The 19,890-nt window shown below is 37.7% G+C and overlaps 1 protein-coding gene across 7 annotated transcripts in view; it reads left to right on the top strand.

Moving 5' to 3' along the window:
• The window catches only part of LOC127638266 (A-kinase anchor protein 13-like), a 147,077-nt gene that overhangs the window by 67,824 nt on the left and 59,363 nt on the right, over nucleotides 1–19,890 (top strand). For all 7 annotated transcript variants that reach the window (XM_052119717.1, XM_052119721.1, XM_052119722.1 and 4 more), the window contains exons 8-10: nucleotides 837–910; nucleotides 18,207–18,294; nucleotides 18,799–18,905. In XM_052119717.1, the coding sequence (XP_051975677.1) occupies nucleotides 837–910; nucleotides 18,207–18,294; nucleotides 18,799–18,905 (269 nt within the window). The remainder of the gene's footprint in view (nucleotides 1–836; nucleotides 911–18,206; nucleotides 18,295–18,798; nucleotides 18,906–19,890) is intronic.

Below are 19,890 nucleotides of genomic sequence, written 5' to 3'. Positions count from 1 at the left end.
AGGTAACCAAGTTAATAGGCAGTATTTGTGAAGGGTAAAATGTATTTACAGCATACTGTGGCACCCCAGTTATATCATTGTGTCTTCACAACAGAGAATAAATACAGCCAAAATACTGACTTGTGAACTTTTTTTAAGAGGTAGACGCCCAGCTCTTTCCCACATGAATGAGGATTTTGCATTGTTCTACTAATAGCTGCTCACTGTATGTGTTATTTATATCACGGTAATGGAGCTACTGACCTCATTTGGAAAGGAGGAATAAGCTGCTTCCTTTTCTCAATATCAAATGCTGTAAGCGTAAGAAGTTAACTGACTTTTGAGCATTAACTGGCTTATCATTTGCTCATTTCTCTGTAAACGAATAATCTACTGCACTGAAATGTTCACTCTTGGGACGTGAGTCAGAAGAGAGTTAATAAGTAATGTTGAAGACATATTGATTTTATAGAAGTTTCAAATAAAAGTCACAACAATGAATGTTTCTGAAACTGTACATAATCATTCCTATGTACATTAAATTTAGTGACATCATCTAAAGCTGGATTATTCTTTAAGGGTGACAAAATCATAGGTAGATTGGTATACTGCCAAGTCCTTTATGGGATATTTTCTTCTGGTTTCAAATTAAGCAAATTGAGTATATCTCAATATATATTTTTGCTTTCATTAAATGTGTAAGCTGTAATTCTATTATATCTGTCATTGGAAAAACCCATCAGTCCATCACTTAAGAATAACAGTGCAGTTATATGTAACTTAAAATAAAATTTCCTCTGCTTTATAAAACAGCATCTGCTTTAATAATGTCTTTTCCCTTCTTTTCCCACTCATAGAAGATGGCACTTTAGCAGGGGATACAGTGGATGGACACAAATACTTCTCAGTAGACATATTGAATTCCGAAGTGGTGAGTACTCTTTGGCTACTTTCCCCAACCTGCCCTCCAGTAAATAAATCATTAACATTTTGGACCTTATTGTATGATTCACACAGTGTTTGCCCCAGCCACCCTCCTTTCTCAGTAGTTAGGAAGCTAGTAGTTTCCCGAAAGGCTCCACTGAACAGAAATTGAAGGATGATTTCTATCTGACCTTCTGTCGTAAATCTGATTTCTCTGCCTGGTCGCTGAAAGTACCTAAGGGCTGTGACGCAGGTTGGAGTTGCAACTTCTGAACTGTGTCTTGTAGGGTCAAAATGGGCAGATATGGGAACATTGCTACCCTGCAGCTCACACTGTGGTTGTTTGTGTCTTTTTCTCATGTTGGAAAGATGACATCACCTCCCTAGCACCTTTTTTGTTTTTCTCCCAGTTTTGTGTCAGTGGGATGATATTTGGATAGAAAGCTGAGAGAGAGGAAATTAAGATTTGACATCAAGGGTGTTTAGTGGGCCAGGAATGGTGATTAAAGTGAGATATCAATCTTTGCTGAAAGACAGAAGTTCAGCCTTTGGCTGCATGATCTTCCATACCGCTACCTTCAGTCGTTTATTTTGAGTCCTCTTCCTGTGGGAATCCATATTGTTTTGGCTTCATCCTGTTCTTCTCAGTTTGGTTTTGGACCATCTGATAGGCCGATGATCTAAATGTATTGTTAAGGAGATTAAAAATGCACAGCTGGTGTTCAGTTTAAACTCAAAGCCTTGGCATCAAAAGTAATGGAAACTTGTACGCTAACCTTTGCTAGCATCTTCCAGCTAGCATTCCTATGGTTTGGTTACAGTGTACTCTAGCACAACTGTACAGCATGGAAAAAAATAAAATAAAATTCACACTTCCAAATTGAATTCTGTGATATCTGTCAATAGTAGCTACGAACAGAAATGCTAATAGTATTTTAAAGCTACACTGTATACAATTTTTTTGTTGTTGAAATTAACAATGTCATTAATGAGCAAGTTAAGCCTATAATAATGATTTATATTTTAGAGCTGTTGGAATGGATTTCTTAGGAAATTGCATACTTTGGTCATTTGTTTGTGGATGTTTACTTAATGTCCGTGAAAAATGAAAAGAAGGTCCAGCTACTATAGAGCGTGTATAGTGCAGTGGAAGGTGTGATAGTAGCTTGAAGCTGAAAGCTTGTAGCCACAACAAATGAGCAACACCTACCATGGATAATTCAAAAATCACTCGTTGTAAAAATAAAGAAACCTAGAAACCAAAATGGGAAAGTGACAGAGCCCGTAATAAAACACGAATCAACATAAGCTTGGCTTTTCAGAGTTGGCGACAGCTCCGAGATCTGAAAGGACTTAAAACAGTCCCAGAGATGGCTTTTGTTTTTAGCTCGACAGGTAAGAAATTAGACTGATAGTTAGCTTGGTAGCTAACATTAGCACGGTAGTTAGATAGCATTAGCCACTCTAATGGGGGCATTTTATTATTGGTTGTGGTACTGCAGTGCTTGATTTCATTTTCGAAGAAGGACAGTGGAAAATAAAATCTTTATGGATTGGTGAACTAGCTACATCTTTATCTATCTTTTTTAGCCAAATAGAGACTATCTCTTAAGATAGGTATTTTTTTTCACTTTATGATCAGTGTGGTAATTTTTATGTTTTGTTTAGTTATAAGAAAGTGTACATCGGTAAGCCTCAAACCATCAGATCCATCCATGCAGAAGAGCAGAGCCGACTCATGTAATTACCAAAGCAATGTTCAAAATTGCATAGTGTAATATCTAAAAACCTAAAAAATTGCATATTTCACCTTTCTGTGTCTTGAAGTAATATTTGAGTATTTAAATCCAAGGAGGCATCTATTGAAGGTTTGTCTGTAATTTGATTTATATCGAAGCTTTAACACCTAATTTCAAACATTGAAACCCCTTCAGCCTTTTTATTGTCTTACAATGTTGCTTTCGATTGAGAACTTAGCTGTGTTTGAACTTAAACAGAAAATATTATATTTAACCCAACTATTGACTGTTTAATCATTTTTGTTCCCTTGTGGACCACTCTTGTCAAAATAGCTTTTCCTGTCTAGTTTGCCTCTTAAAACAGGCTACTTTGTCACTTATTTGCAGTCTGTCATGAAGACTTGGACTGCATCATGATGCCATGTAGCTACATTGTCAGCATTTAAAAGAAATTACACTGTGGAACATTCCATCTTAATAGCCTCTTGAGATAAGACTAAAGGCCACATTCACATAGCATCTCAGCATAGATTAACAGAGTTTACTTTGCTATTTAAAACGATACTCAAACCAGAAGAAAAACCTAAATGACCCTTTTCAATCCCCTGGTTCAAACCATTAGTGCTGCTTATTAAATGCAGTATTAAACTTTAACGCGATTCATCCAGCAATATTTGTGACACAGGCATGAATCCTCAATCAGAGGTGTGCTGTTATTTTTCCTAGCAATACAATTTTTAGCTTGACAAAAAAATGGATGATAAACTCCCACACTCCTACATTGATGGAGAGACCAGAGCCATATTGAGGGTCCAAAATATTATTTAAATTAACTTTTTTGAGTCATGGTTAACTTAATTGTTTTCAGCTTGGTTCTTGTGTAGTGTCTTGTGCACTCTGACTCCCTCTTGTGTGAGTATGTGAAATAACGCCTTCCAGATGTGCTCTTAAGAACTCTAGTTATGTCTACATGCGTGTTAGAGAGAAACAGACACGATGGCAAGAAAGCCAAGACTTAAAACATTGCCAGCAGCTATAGCTTATGAGGACTGTAGTCATGCAACTTAAAAGTTGAGAAAATCTGCCTTTCTTAACACTTCTTTCCTTGGGGAACCCCCTGAAGAGTTCCTCTTTCACTAATCATCTGAACTATTAAACCACACAAGCAGCCTCTGAGAAATAAACATTATTAATGGGATAGTTCACCCAAAAATATAAACATTCTGTCATAATTGACCTACCCTTATGTCTTTTCAAACCTATGTTACTTTCTTATGCATAACCCAAAAGGAGATATTTTAATGAATATTGTGGTCCATCTTTTCAAAGCAATGTTAGTTGACAGTGACTCAAAGGCTGAAAAAGGACCCAAAAGTATCATAAAAGAAATCCATGCAACATCTACATCATATTCCAAGTCTTCTGAAGGCATGCAATAAGTTTTGATGAGAAACAACCCTAAATGGATGTCATTTTTCTGGGAAAATCTTGACATTGTGGGTTCATGAGCACTATGTTAGAAAGATGTTCACATTTGCACACGTTTTCACATGAGAACTTGCATTGCTAAGCACTAAACAATGCAAGTTCTCATGTAAACATAAGATCCACTGTGAACAAGCTTCTCTCAGAGTGCTCATGAATGCCCAATTGCATTCAAAATTAGTGATGTCTTCTTTATTAAATGATTCCTTTAAAGCGTAGATGCCGTTGAGTGGTCTTATGTGAGACACAGAGGTGATGTGCGCCTGCTTCCCATAAAGAACTCTTGTATCAGCACTCCCCTCCCCCACTGGATAATCACATGCAAACACAAAACACATTGTAAGGATTGCATTTATTGCACCAGGCCTATTGATGACCTACAGAGTTTTCTGTTAATGTTTCTCCTATTGTACAAGGTCTTGATGCTAAAAATGGATAATCTATCTAAATACTGTTGTTTTGCTGCTGCTGTTGTTGTCGTCAATGTGTGGTTACTGTCTACAGTATTATTTTGATGTACCTTTGTGAATGTGTGATTTGTTTTGTGTCCTTTTTAAAAAAAAAATGTTATTGCTGTATACGTCATCCTTTTTATATGGTGGATGCAACCTCCCTGGTAAATGTGGAAAAACATTGCAATTCCTCATGATTCCATTGGGACGTACAGGTTTCACTTTTCATGATGGTACCACCCCTTTTGTAGTGTTCAGTCTGTACTATTGGAGAATAATTTACATTCCTTGTTTATGAATCTATAATTGGTGTGTTGCGCAATGATTTCTTGTGATTAGTAGCAACCATAAAGGTTACGTGGGGGTTTCCCTCCACTTTGTAATGATGTGATATTCAGATGTCCACCTGACTCCATGTGAAATTATTTTTACAGTAATCTTTCTGTGCAGAACGAGCCCAAACTAATTTGGCTGCACTCGCAAGTTGGAGCAGAGTTCCTCGGATCGGCTCAATTGCATTAAACCCCAGTGAAACCCATTAAGCCTGAGGTCTGGCCTTGCGTCATTTCTGCTGTTTGAAATGGTTGCCATGGCTCCAGCTGTTAGTTTGTTGATGGCTCCACGCAGAAGCAGTGATATGTGAGGGATATGTTGCACATAAATGCAAATTATCTTTTCGATTGTAAAAAGTGTAGATCAAGATTGTGTTCCTTTTAAGGGTGTAGGGCTCAAAAATATTGGACATTCGGAATGTTAATCTTTCCATGTCAAAGGCGCTGCTGTTACCGTCACACAAGGCTTGTACGAATGAACATCACCTAATCGGTATTTTTTGCCTCACTATTAACTACTATCGGAATGCAAATCGAAAAGAAATGCCGTAAAACGTTTAGACTTAAAAGAAAAAATTTAAGCGTCATGTTTAAATATTAGTTTTATTATTAACACTTTACAATAATGTTCCATTCATTAACATTAATGTATTTGACATCAAAAACAACCCAAAGAATCTTATAATTTTACAGCAGTTATTAATCTTAGTAAATGTTAGTTAATAAAAATTGATCATTGTTAGTTCATTCATAGTGCATTAAATAATGTTAACTAATACAACTTTTGATTTTAAAATTCTATTAGTAGAGCTGTCAAAATGAACACGTTAGCGTATGCGATGAATTAAAATATAACATGTTTATTTTTCATAATTGCTAATAACACATTTACCGTTAATAAAGCATAAACCAGCAAAAAACATTGGTTAATTAAAAACGCGATTAATCGTGATTAACAATGAAAATAGATGCGATTAATCGAGATTAAAACATTTCATTGACTGAAAGAACTAATTGGTACATGTTGAAACTAACATTAACCAAGATGCTGTAAAAGTATTGGTCATTGTTAGTTCATATTTACTAAAGCCAAAGTATACTTCCATTTTGATGCCAACGTTAAGCGTCTGCGTACAGTCAAATGCGAGCCTGTCAAAGTGTACTCCTTTTAACTGCACGCGCGTACACAGGCGGTTGGCGCACACGCTACAAATGCAATGAGACACTGGACTATTTCTCTTCAGGAGTTCAGACCTTAAAGATGTCTTTTTATTGATTCAGACTTTAGTTATACAAATGCAGGTATCTCCAGACCTCCTTACCACTTGCACATCCACTGTTGTTGTTTTTAACTTCATCTCATGATGTTTAATGGTGATTACATCATGTTCTAGCACTTCTTTGTGACCACAATGGCTCAATTTATGTTTTCCCAACTTGTGGACCCACTAATTAGTGCAAACTCTGACATGTGCATTCTGTGCATTCGAAGAAGTGTGGTTAGAAAAATCGGGATGCGATTTAAAAAAAAAAAAAAAAAGAAATCGTGCAGATTTATGACATTTGGTCCGGTTCTGTTCTGCTTGGCCACAAAGTGTACATCAGTTAAACCCTACAGAAACGTTCGTTTTGAAGGGCCCTTCAACATGTCTGCCACGATTGTTTTCCCTTTAAGTTCCCTTCAGAGGCTGATTTATCCAGTTTGGAACACAGGGCAAGAGTGTATTCTAGCTGGACAAGATCTTAAAATCCTTTTGATTGCTTTGTATACTTGCTGATGAAACTTTATCACACTGCTCTGATGCCAGACACAAAGCTAGGTGGAGTCTGGAGTCTCGCCCCACTGTTCTCCAAACAGTTTAAAGGGTTAAATCAGAACAGAGAGCTCTCCTTGTTTGGCTTTGTTCACACTACACTTAAATCTGATTTACTCCATTCTGCACTGTCATTTAAAAAAGTTATGAAATCAGTATCTGGTATATCTACATTGTCAGGAGAGTAGCTGTCGAAGTAGTAAGAGATTGCTGAAAACTGAAAATTAATATCTTGCCAAGGTGCTTAATATTTTGGCCATCAAAAACAAAAGCATTGCATCATTACTGTAGTATTTACACATTAATGCATATGCTGTGTTCAAAACCACTCATTCTCGCAGTCACCGTTCATTACATGGTGAAAACAATAGACCAATAGAATTTAGACCGCTTTGTGCATGTCATGTCCCAAATAACACAATCCAGTCTTACTGCTCAGACTGAAACATATTTCCAAAAATGTGATGTTAATCACATTTGGATCTGGTTTGTAAAAAATGTATTTCATGTTTTATTTTTTTTATTTTTGCTCTTCAGACTACAAAAAAAAAATCGAAATTTGAATCTGATATGCCAAATAATCCGTTTATCTGCCTGTTTGAACAAAGGCCATGTAAATTCAGAAGAAAACTGTGATGCATAATGGGAAAGACGTAAAGCTTTTATGGTTCAAAAATTGAGAAGGATGGAAACGGTTGGGATGAGAGGGATTGAGAGAGGAGGGGGAATGGAAAATATTGACTGTGATTGGGAGAGTCCGTTCAAAAAATAGGAAACAGTGGGAGCAGGAAGCAAGCCAGCAACAGAAAGAGGGAAGGAAAAAAGGATAGTGGGAATAGAGGGTGGGGAAAAGGAGCGTGTGAAGAAGGGAGGGCGAGTGAGAATGGGGCTGGTCCACCATGTAGATGTGCAGAGAGTTGTTCATTTTTCCTTTAGCTTGACAGAGAACTCCAAGTCTCAGACTTCATGTTGGACTCTAGTAGTGCTTTCTTCTCCTTTCAGACATTTCACCTCTTGAAAAGATGTACGAGCGGCACCGGCGAAGGTATAGCTTATGCGCAAAGGGCGAGAGAACGGTGGATGTGGTTTTGATAAAGGTATGAAAGATTTTTCAACTTACGAAAATAGTTGTACCCTTTGTTGTTGAGTTTGTTTTGAAAGTCACTTGGTATTAGTTTAAAATTATTATGTTTAGCAATGAGCATCTGAGTTGTCATTGTTGGTTTGCATGACTTGTCTAGTTGACAGTTTTGTGTGCGGTCACATTGCATTGATTAAGGTTTGCCGAGAGCGTAGTTGAGATGCCAATGTTGTCTTTTGCTCACATTGAACTGAAGGGGTGTGTCTAAGAGCCTCATGCAGGCTCCAGAGCTTTGCTGCTTTGCTTGGGTGGAGTTCGGTTTTGGATGTGGAATGACGATGCCTGCTTTCAAATTTCTGGCCAGTGTTTCCACAGGCTCTTTGATATGTTGCATTTCAGAATTTTGTAACAATTTAGAATTTTGAAATGAAGTTTCGCTGTTTACTTTCCCATTCTTTTGTTGACAAACTAAAGTTAAAAAAGGATTGACATTTGTTTTTTTTAGACGTGGCTCTTTTAAAGCCCTAAATTTCATAACAATTAAAGATTCTGCTTTGAAGTTTTGAATTGGACCAATTCACAGAACACTTGCATACGTCTTAAGGCTAGGGTATACTTGAGATTTTTGTGTGCTGTTACGTAGGCTGGTGGTGGCTGGTCTGGTACTGTATCACTGAAGGTCACAGCCAGACCTGCAAAGGGGCCTTCCACAGTCCGACCTCTCGATTACAAGCTCTTGATAAGTGGATTGGTGCAAGCGTGCATCATAGCCTGTTTTGATCTCCATTCACTTTTTCTGCTTCCTTCTGTTTTCCTTCTTCCTTCTGTTTTCCTTCAGCTGACATGAGCTGGCAATGTGGCTGAGAATCATTCTGTGGGCAGACAAGTTGATTAAAAATAGCTAATTATTTAATTAACATTTTTATGCATAATTAGTCATTCTTAGCAGATATTATGACAACAAAGTAATATTATGGATATACTTTCAAAACTGTGATATATTAAACAATTATTTGCGATTTTTATATATACACACACACACACACACACACACACATATATATATATATACACACACACACACTGGCTGCCAAAAGTTTGGAATAATGTACAGAAGGAAGGAAATTGGTACTTTGATTCACCAAAGTAGCGTTCAGCTGATCACAATGTATAGCCAGGACATTACTTATGTAAAAAACAACACCATCACTATTTGAAAAAAACGAATTTTGGATCAATACTAGACAGGCCTCATTTCCAGCAGCCATCACTCCAACACCTCATCCTTGAGTAATCATGCTAAATTGCTAATTTGGTACTGGAAAATCATTTTATATCAAATGCAGCTGAAAGCTATTTGGTTTGTTAACTGAAGCTTAACATTGTTTTTTGTGTTTGTTTTTGAGTTGCCACAGTTTGAAATAGACTGGCATGTCTTAGGTCAATATTAGGCCAGAATAAAAAATATTTCAGTCAATCATTGTTTTGAGGAATGAAGGATTTACAATGCTTGAAATGGCCAAAACAGTGAAGATTTCATATAAAGGTGTACACCACAGTCTTCAAAGACAAAGGACAACTGGCTCTAAAAAGGACAGAATGAGATGTGGTAGGTCAGATGTACAACTAAACAAGAGGATAAGTACACCAGAGTCTCTAGTTTGAGAAATAGATGCCTCACATGTCCTCAACTGACGGCTTCATTGAATTCTACCCGCTCAACACCAGTTTCATGTACAACAGTAAAGAGAAGACTCAGGGGTGCAGGACTTATGGGAAGAATTGCAAAGAAAAAGCCACTTTTGAAACCATAAAACAAAAAGAAAAGGTTAGAGTGGGCAAAGAAACAGACATTAGAAAACAGATAATTGGAAAGGAGTGTTATGGATCTTAACCCCATTGAGCATTTGTGGGATCAGCTAGACTGTAAGGTGCGTGTAGAAGTGCCTAACAAGTCAGCCACATCTATGGCAAGTGCTACAGGAAGTGTGGGGTGAAATGTCACCTGAGTATCTGGACAAACTGACAGCTAGAATGCCAAGGATCTGCAAAGCTATCATTGCTGCACGTGGAGGATTATTTTGATGAGAACTCTTTGAAGTAGTTTAAGAAGTTCTGTAATTTTTCATATTATTAATGTGCTGACTATACATTATGAGCAGTTAAATGCCACTTTGGTGAACAAAAGTATCAATTTCTATCCATAAGAGCTTTTAAAACATTTACCATTTATGGATACAAAATTTATGAAAAACTTTTTTACACTACTTAACTAAAACTACTGAATGTAAAAAATATTAAACAGCTGTATTTAATTAAATATATTCTTATTTTTTTACAGAAAAGAACAAGTACATTCATGCACATGGACTTTTGTGAACAACCATTGATTGATCATCACATGAATTGGTGAACCCATTTTTTGTCTGAATGAGCCGATTTGTTAGAAAAAACAACCAATTAACTGACATGAATTGGACTTCGCTTTTGTCATCCCTACTTGTTCGAAGAAGTAGCTTGGGACTGGACAAGCTACAATATTTTGAAAAAGGCTGAGCTCTTGTCATACTTTGAAAAAATTAAGTTCATAGCATTGTTACTTTTAGTGACACACCAACACTGGTCCTCAAATATTAAATTAAAAATAATTGAATATTGCTTTTAAAGTGTGTAAAACTGCTCCAAACTGCCTGAGATTTTACATTCAGACTTAAGTTTTTTCACCTTAAATCAACATATATACTCACATTTTGCAAGGTGATACATGTGATACATTAATTTACAGTTCACAATAAACCCACATTTGAGTGGCTGTTAAACTGCTTTGTTGGAGAAAAACAGTGACGCAGGTGCTGTTTCAGCACTAAGTGTGGATTGAGAAAGACAAGTTGTCCACGCCCGTCTCAAAGAGTACCTGAGGGAGCACTTTTAAATGGAGGCGTGGATAAAGCGAGCCTTTGTTGTTGTAACATATTCCTTTAAACCATGACCTGATTTTATTGATTGAGAAGCCAAATGGCTACTTAACACCCCATGTTAATCATTTCACAGATGTTTATACCCAAATCATCTGCAAATGAGTGCAAGAAACTGATAGGAGAACTGTTAGAAAAAAAAGCCAGATGCGATTAAGCATTTATGCAGAACAGAAATCTGGCATCCACTGAACAGAATGTTGCGTGTCTGTGTTAGGGTGTGCACGACTACTTATTTTTGCTAGTCAACTGCTTTTCTGGACAACTAGCCGCTGTCCATTTCTGTATGTCTCTGTGTCGATTTGTGGTCTGTTCTGCATAGTGCGGCGGCTCATTTTAGCTCATCTCGACCCATTCGGCCCGTTTTGCAGCCGACACACCGGCCCACTCCGTTCTCCTGATGGCCAGTCCGCCCCTGATCGGCACCAAAGTGCACCGGCCCACTGGTAAAATGCCCGGTATGCCAGATTACTATTCAACCCTGCTTGTATTATAACAGGCAAAGCACTCTAAATTCCATTTTGCTTAATTCTGAATATATTTGGCCTTCACAGTCTTACTATACAAAAATAATAAGCATATTTATATGCACAAGACGCTTATAATTTCCAAAAATCAGCTTGTTCTTGCGTTGTTTGACTTTTTGAATATTACATTTGCATGAGATTTGAAATAATCAGGTTATTTTATGCTTTGGACATCAATATGTATGGCATGTGCACAACACGTTGAGCTGGTAAGAATTGTGGTAAAGGGGTTTACATGCAGGGACAAATTGCTAATTTCTTTAATTGTATCTGTGTTTGTTAATGTCCACTAGTACCCACTTCTTTTCCTGTCTCCTAGACTCATATCTATGGAATCTCTGACCACAGTCTGTGTACAGTCTCACTCCACACTCATTAGATTACAGCATTGTTTCATAAGCCATTCAGAAGTTCTGTCGTCTCTAAATATAGCCCATCTCTACAATTACCTTTTCCATGATTAGACATGGATGTTTTAGAATTTTGGCTATGTCTATTACCAAGTCCGAGCACTTGAAAGACACTGGATTAAATTCCTTTCCCCCCCCTTCCCTTGAAAATTTCCTTCAAGCATACCAGGGTATCAGCTTATTTTGAATTCAGATTTGTCTGCCCACTGCTGTCCTGTCCTAGAATTTTTTTCTTTTCCCGGTGAAGAGAGATTGTTTGGAGAAAGGCACTTCTTAGGCTTAGTGGTTCCCATAGGAAGTCAATACAGACAAAGGGTGAAGGGTTGTGTGTCAGGTTAGGTCAGGTGAAGGACAGCAGACTTGTGTTTTAGTGTAGCCTCAGCTTCCGACAGTCTGATTAACTCACCGTCTGATGCGGAATATTTCAATCTGGAAAGCTCTTTACACAGCTTCGACTTACTATGCTCTTAAAGCTCCAAACAAAGTCAAGCCTACAAGGTACTGGGCTGCTACAAAGCGCTCTTTTTGAGGAAGAGCTAATCACAAACACAAACTTTGTCCAGGTTAATGGAATCAAATCTTAGAGACCCAGAGTAACAGACACGGCAGTGTTAAATTGAAATATATTACTAAAATGAAAAGCAGAATACATTAATAAATCATATTTTCAGGCTTCAACAGTTTCGGGTCGGGCATGCTTCAGTCGTGCTGTAGTGCATTCAACATTTACTATTTTAATGAAATTATGAATCCAAAATTATTTCCTACACATATCTGGGGGGGAACCAATTTTGTATGATTGTTTTCTTTGCGGATGTAAAAACCGCAAACATCATTTTACTTTTAGAAAACATCAATTGAAGATTAGAGTTACCAGTAAGGAGACCCAGTCCTGGATTAGGAACGTATACAAATTTCAGACAAAACATTTTTGATTAGATTTTTTTTAAATGTTGGTCAGTAAGTGCATCTTTCTTGTTGCCTCAGTATCTATTGAGTCAATGGATTTGCTGGTCAATGAAGTGTTGGATTGTTGTTTGCTTTAACTGTGGACATGTGGTCCCATTTACTTGCCACCGGTGGTGTAAAAACAATTATGTCATGTGCCTGGGGAAATGTATGGCAGCTTTTTTTTCCAGCCCTACATTATGCGGTACACTCACAACACACACAGAGAATGACTCCCTTGTCTTAATGTCTTTCCTCTGTTTAGACCAAAATGCATACATTCTACTAGTGTTGTCACAGTACCAAAATTTCAGAAGTCGGCACCGATACCAGTGAAATTTCACGGTTCTTGATACTAATTTCAATACCACAGCAAAAATATGTTAATATGATAATGTGCTATTAAACACACTAGTTTAGTTATTTTTAATAATTTATTAATTATTTTAATAATTTTTATTTTCCAGAACTCAATGTTTTAAAGTTGAAAGTCATCAAAATAAATTTAACAAGTGAAAATTGAACTTTTGAACATGTTATTGCATTTTTTTTTCAAACTCTATTCAACAGCATTTTTGTGATATATTGCTTAATTCTTATTATTATTATTATTAATATTATTACAATGAATATTACATTTTACTATACCGTTGTTACAGTATATATATATATTTGTCACAATTTCTTCAATTTCAGGCATCTAGCTTTTATTTTGAATTGTGCTTTTATTGTGACGTGTGTTTTTTGCCAGAAGCTTCACTTTACCAGATAAACAGTTCAGGACATGGCCCAGTGTGATCATTGAAGACTTAAGTCACATCTGAAATCTCATCTCTGTAAACTGGCCTTTGAGTCTGATGAATGAAACGTAGGACACTGTTTTGGAGTGTTTGGATTTTAGATTACTGTTGTTTGTGTATGTGAAATGTTATGTTTTAAATTGTATTAATGTGAAGCACTTTGGCCAACTCAGTTGTTTTAAATGCTGTATAAAGTTTGAGTTGAGATTAAAGTGCAAATGCTGTGATTTAATTATATAAATATATTCTTTACATGTGCTACGGGGTTCACAGGGGATTAGTGCTCTGCTCTGTCATCTGATACAACGTGACTGATTTTCAATGTCTGTTGCGGTTCCAGTGTTTCAACAGTCGGTTTTATAAGATTGCAGCCATGAGCAGTTTAATAAATCTCACTTGGACATGTCATTATTTTAAATTAATACATTTTCCATTTCAGCATAAAATGAGTAACTGATCATGTGTTCAAAATAAGCCTATGAGCATTTTAAAGCTGGTATTTTTAATTTAAGCTACCAGTATTTTTTTTTTTGTATCGACTTGGTAGCGAAGTACCGGTACTTTTGACAACACTACATTCTACCATACACACATATGCTTTCACACATTGTGTTAAATAATTATGCATGTCTTCCTTTCTCATGCATGTACAAACTTTACATTTCGTCTAACCGAAAGCCATAACAAACATCATAACAAATTCCGTTTTTAAAACAAGTCCATATTTGCATGTCTGAGAAGGCTACATTGATGACGTATCTGCATTGTAATGCCATAAATCATCTCCTACAATGAACTCTTTGTCTCAGCATCTGTTCAAAGCCCCATTGTGTCCTGCTACATCCCAAGTCTCTTACTTAACGTAAACAGACTCCAAAAGATTTGTTCAGTCTAAAACTTTTGTCTGCTTAAGTTTTGGTTTGTGTTAAGGGCCTAGACACTATAAACATCCATACTGTCTATACACATTCGTGTTGCTTTTAGTCCCAGTTGTTTGGCCCTTTCCCACTGCAGGAACTAAAGCCTGTTTCAAGTTCTTTTTGTGGAGCTATTTGTTTTTAAATGTGGGTGCGAGGGGTGAGCAGTGCTGCTGTGTGACTTCATTGGGAGATGCGCTTTGAGTTTTAAACGCATCTCTTAAGTGTGACAGTTGCATCACTATACAGAAAATAAAGTGGCTTTGGGGTTACTACGTTGAGATTTTCCTGAGATAACGAACATGAATAACAAGATGTTCATTGAGTCTCTCACGTGCCCTGTATAAAGACCGTAATCCGCTAACTCCATTTGCGTAAAACAGTCCTAACAAAAGCATAGCTCCAACCCTGCTGTCCTCCATCTGTATTGTTGTTGCTATAGTATTGCTCATGCAAACAGAAGAAAAACAGACTTGATTATGTCTTCACAGGGGTTCCTGTTGTAGGTGCGAATGCAAGAGGGAAAAGTCTCTATAAAAAATGTAGTTCCTCTACAATGTTCTCCTTCCAGAAAGTCACTCTTTGGGAGTACCAGAACTCTGTGTTGGAAAGGGGCTATTTTGTCTGTTGGCTTTGATGCGGTCTATATGCTAGTTTACTCTTTAAGTCCTAAATGTTGACCATTCACTTTTAGCAGATTCAATATGTGCATGGAAAATATACACTGTTCTTGTCTAGAAAAAAAAAAAGACTATTAAAAAATTATTAATTTCCTCCCCCAATGCTACCTTCTAACTAGAAGGTAGCAAAACATGTCTGTGGTATAGGCTAACCCTAATCTGTGGCATTTTTCTAAATGCAGATGCTCACAATGGAGTGTTTGGTAAGAGTGAGGTGTTGCTCCTTTCAATTAAATACACATTGGCTAATACTGCCACGCTTGGAGTGTAATGCGCTTTAGGACTCACTCAGTAATGGCTCTAAATGGTGTCTAGACTTTAGTTTTAGTGTGAATCTGCTACTTTCATTATCATCATGACAGAGCCATCAAAGTGGCATAAAATATCTGAGCAGAATCCCAGCATCCCTTCTGGTTATCTGCAGATTTGTTCACATAAAATTGAGTGTTTGGTAATATGCATAAAGATAGACACATCCACGAGAAAAGAACACATACTCGAGTTTTTAATAGGATGAATCAAAATGCTCTTTTTGCCTTTGCTGGGCTCGAGACTTCTCATTTGCTTTCCCACTCTTTCGAAGACAAAATTAATCATTCATAATGAAGATTGAAGTATTTGGGACTGTGTGTGTTTGCATGATTTTATTTGAGCTTCTTTGTCAGACTGGATTTGATGTGCTGTTCTAGAATCGGTAAATATCACGTGCTTGCATGTCTAAGTTCCAGTTTTCCAGAGTCCCACAGCACTGTCTGGTTCGTGTCAAAACCCATTGTGGTTTGGGACTTAAATGTTTTCCTGCACAGCAGTGAAACATTATAGGCTTAAATCCTGCCTCTTGATGCCATGACACTTTTCTTTATTAAAACAATCATCAGAGATGTGGCCTGTCCGGTAGTGCACATGCTCAGCCACACTGCACGGTGGTGCTTATGCAGGTGATTTTGAGTTTGAATCGAACTAGTGTCATTTCCTGATCCCATCCACCTTATAGTTTCCTGTCCTTTCAATATTTATTTTGTTTTGTTTATTTTTTGGTTTTGTTTCCTTTTTTATAGTATTTTGAATGTATTTTGTGTGTGTGGTTTGTTTGTGTTGTGGTATTTTTGTTTATTAATTTTGTTCTGTTTTCATGTGTTTTGTTTTGTGTTTTATATTTTATTATTGTTTTGATTTGTTTTGTAGTGTTTTATTTTTTTTGGTTTTAGGTAGTTTTTTTGTTTTGAATTTTTATTGTTTTGTTCTGGTTTTGTGCTTTTGCTACTTTTTAATTGATGCAATAGAGAGAAAACCGATAATTATTTGGGAGAGAGACAGGGGATGTTTCAGGATGCTGGCTTATTCAAACCGGCACCCTTCATGTTGGAACTATGACTTATTTCTTTTGTAGAATTTCTGTGTTTTTTTTTACTTACTTGCTCTTTCTTTGAGTTAAAAGGCTGCAGCTGTTGACGGCTCTATTGAAAAAGCCCACAGCCCTCTCGATTGCCACACTAGACCAGTGTCCATCCAGCAGTGACCAAACAAAGGAGGTCTATGACCAGTGGGCACACACACGTGCGTGAACACTGCGGGTACACACTAAGCGTGGGAGTTGTGCGTGTTTCACATGCTCTTGATGGGCGGTGGGTGGGTGTAATCAGTCATGAATGGAACTGATGTTGGTCATGCAAATGAGCTGCACAGGAAGGTTTCAAAAGCTTCTGTTTCCGCCATGTAGACCTTTCTTTTTCCTCGTTCTTTTGATTTCAGCTTTTAAACTTATTTACATTTGACTGTAGTTTGAGACTAGTTTTGTTGCTTTTTTATATTTCACCAACCAAAAAGTGCTATGCTATTGCCATGAATATTTGGACATTGTACTATGATATACTTTTAAGCACCTTTTGAGTACTATATAAATAACATTCTACATAAGTGGTTAGCTAGGTAGCACAGCGAGCAAAGACGCTGAATACCACCCCTGGAGTCGTGAGTTCGAATCCAGGGTGTGCTGAGTGACTCCAGCCAGGTCTCTAAAGCAACCAAATTTGCCCGGTTGCTAGGGAGTGTAGAGTCACATGGGGTAACCTCCTCGTGGTCGCAATAATGTGGTTTGCACTTGGAGCATGTGGATGCTGCAGAGAATTGTGTGACGCCTTCACACACGCTATGTCTCCGCGGTAACACGCTCAACAAGCCACATGATGAGATTCGTGTGTTGACTGTTTCAGAAGCCGAGGCAACTGAGATTCATTATCCACATCCCAGATTGCAACGAGTCACTACGACACCACGAGGACTTTAATTGCATTGGGAATTGGGAGAAAAAGGGGATAAAATGGGAAAAAACTATCACCACCTTTAAGGTTGATAAATTATCAAGAGTCTTTAGTGACCGTTCTGTTCTTGCAGTATCCTCAAGCAAGCTAGCCCTCCGGGCCATTTACAGCTTCTCCGTGTTGACCGTTAGTGGGCCGTGATGTTTATATGTGGGTCACATTCTTCTCTGGGTCTGTTGTAAATGCCCTACACGTGCACCCAAAAACCCTTCCTGCCCCAAATCACAGCCTTCAGGCTTTCCGACCACATGTTCCTCTGAGGAGGTAGATGCTCTTACTGCTGCTAATATTTCCATTCTTAGGTTGAAGAAAGGTGCATTTTCTTCATCAAGAGAGTGAATTCAGTGGTCAAAGGAAAATGTTTTTTCCTTCCAAGTCGAAACCATTGCAATGCATGTCCTGGATTAGGATTGTAGAGGAAATCGTCTTTCACTTGATGTTTCAGAGTATCCCGCAGGGTTCTAGCATGTTCATTAGCAGATGGAAGGACTTCAAATTATAAAGTTTGCTAGATTGTTAAAAGGATTAGTTGTTATCACAGTTTACTCGCCCTCATGTTGTTCCAAACTGGAGTTAATTTTTTTTTGTGAGGCAGGATGTTAGCCTAAGTGCACCTTTTATTGCATCTTGTTTTTTTGCAATTGGAAGGGTGTGGTGACTTGTGTTCCCACAGTTGGGAAAAAAAGGGAAACAGGTTGGAAAGGACTCAAGTGTGAGTAAATAATTACAGAATGTTCATTTGTGGGTAAACTATTCCTTTAAGATGCTTGTTTTGTCTTGCAGATTAAATCGCTAAAATGATTGCCCATTTTCTCATTGCAGATCCACAGAGAGACAGAGACTTTCTATTCGGTCGATGCCACTCAAGATGCTGGACTCCAAGAGAAGAAGTCCAGTTCAATGAGCTCAGGTAGACAACTTTTAAATCTCAAATCACTCATGATTTATCTCTGACCACAGTCCCTCACTGGGACCCGGGTTCTAGTCCTGTTTGGGACACGCACTGATCTAGTGCCTGCTCAGTCTTCCTCAATTTTCATCCTGTTCAGCAACATTAGTTAACATAAACTCACTATGAAAAATACTTTTACTGCATTTACTAATCTTGGTTAATGCTATTTCAACATATAGTGTAGACGCATACACATCCTCCAAAGACTAATCGAATGTCTTCCTGTCAGTACAAAATATTGAAATAAGATAATTTATTTAAGTAGATAACATCAGCATCCTGTCTGAGGGGATTGCAAGCAGAGATGCAACACAGTGAACTGAAATGAGTCACTTTTCAAACTGCTTCACTTCTTATTGATTCAGTTGATGAGAGGATCTGTTTGTCTGTCTGTGCTCATCTCACTCATGTTTATCTATTATTTTTGTACATCTGAACCCCCCCCTTCGACTCCCTGACCAGAGTGTGCACATCATACAGAGTCAACGAGCACCATTCGAGCGTCCGCCAGTGATGGCGACTCTCTCTTGAGCCAAGATTTGGGCGAGGACTATGACTTTAATAATAAGGTGAGCCTGAAAATCTTGGTGAATGTTTAAACAATGTCAAAATCTGCTTTTGTAGATGAGTTGCTATTTGTTTTGTTGCTTTTTATTTTTTTTTCAAATTAAGGCATCCCCTAGTCTGTGCCGCATTACTTGAGGGCCTTTGTCTAATATATTGGTAATGTAATGCATCTTGTTTTGGGAGGCTTTTTTTTTTTTCTACACGCACAAAATCTTGCTCCACTGACATCATGACATGTGAGTGAGCTGAGTAGTGGGCCAAGGCCTCAATTATGACCTCATCCTCTCAACCTCTTCTTCCTGCTATTATCCCGCCTCTTCTTGAGTCAGAGTTCTGCTGACTCATGAGGCAGTGCATCCCTTGTTGATTCCTCCACCCCTTCAAACATCCACTGGGTATGAAGTGGAATTCCTCAAATGATTTGATTTTTACTTTGTCACCATCAACATTTTTTCTATGATTATTTTCAGCAATTATTTTCACATGGAATTCCGTCATATCTGTCATGTAGCATGCCTAAAACGTTTCTCCTACCTTGATTTTCAGCCTACGACTGAGGCAATTCACCTAAGCTTGACTTGTGTTTCTTTGCCTTTTTTTCCCTCATGTAGCCAAGGCTTATAAAGTGAACTATTACGTTCAGTATAATGTAGCCGTTAGCTCACCACACCCCTCGGCTGGCTGTGGTCTCCCCATGTGTAAAAACTAACGAGGATGGAAATGAGTTTGTCAGGGCGGTGATTGTGTGTTATGTAAGGTTTACAAGGATGGAAAGAACTTTTAGAACATGAGTTCCTTGAGCTTGCCCATCCTGCATAAAGAAAAAAATTATCCGCGTATATGTGTATTTGCAGACATAATGGTGGTACATCATTAACCTCCTGAGACCCGAGCATTTCTCTTTTTGATGTGTAACTAGTAGCACCTAATAAACATGCCAATAATAATAATTTATTGGTAGCATGGTAGCTGCGTAGCGCTCTCTCT

Source organism: Xyrauchen texanus, chromosome 46 (assembly GCF_025860055.1).
Source record: "Xyrauchen texanus isolate HMW12.3.18 chromosome 46, RBS_HiC_50CHRs, whole genome shotgun sequence".
NCBI lineage: Eukaryota > Metazoa > Chordata > Actinopteri > Cypriniformes > Catostomidae > Xyrauchen > Xyrauchen texanus.
This window is presented reverse-complemented; position numbering and strand designations above follow the sequence as displayed.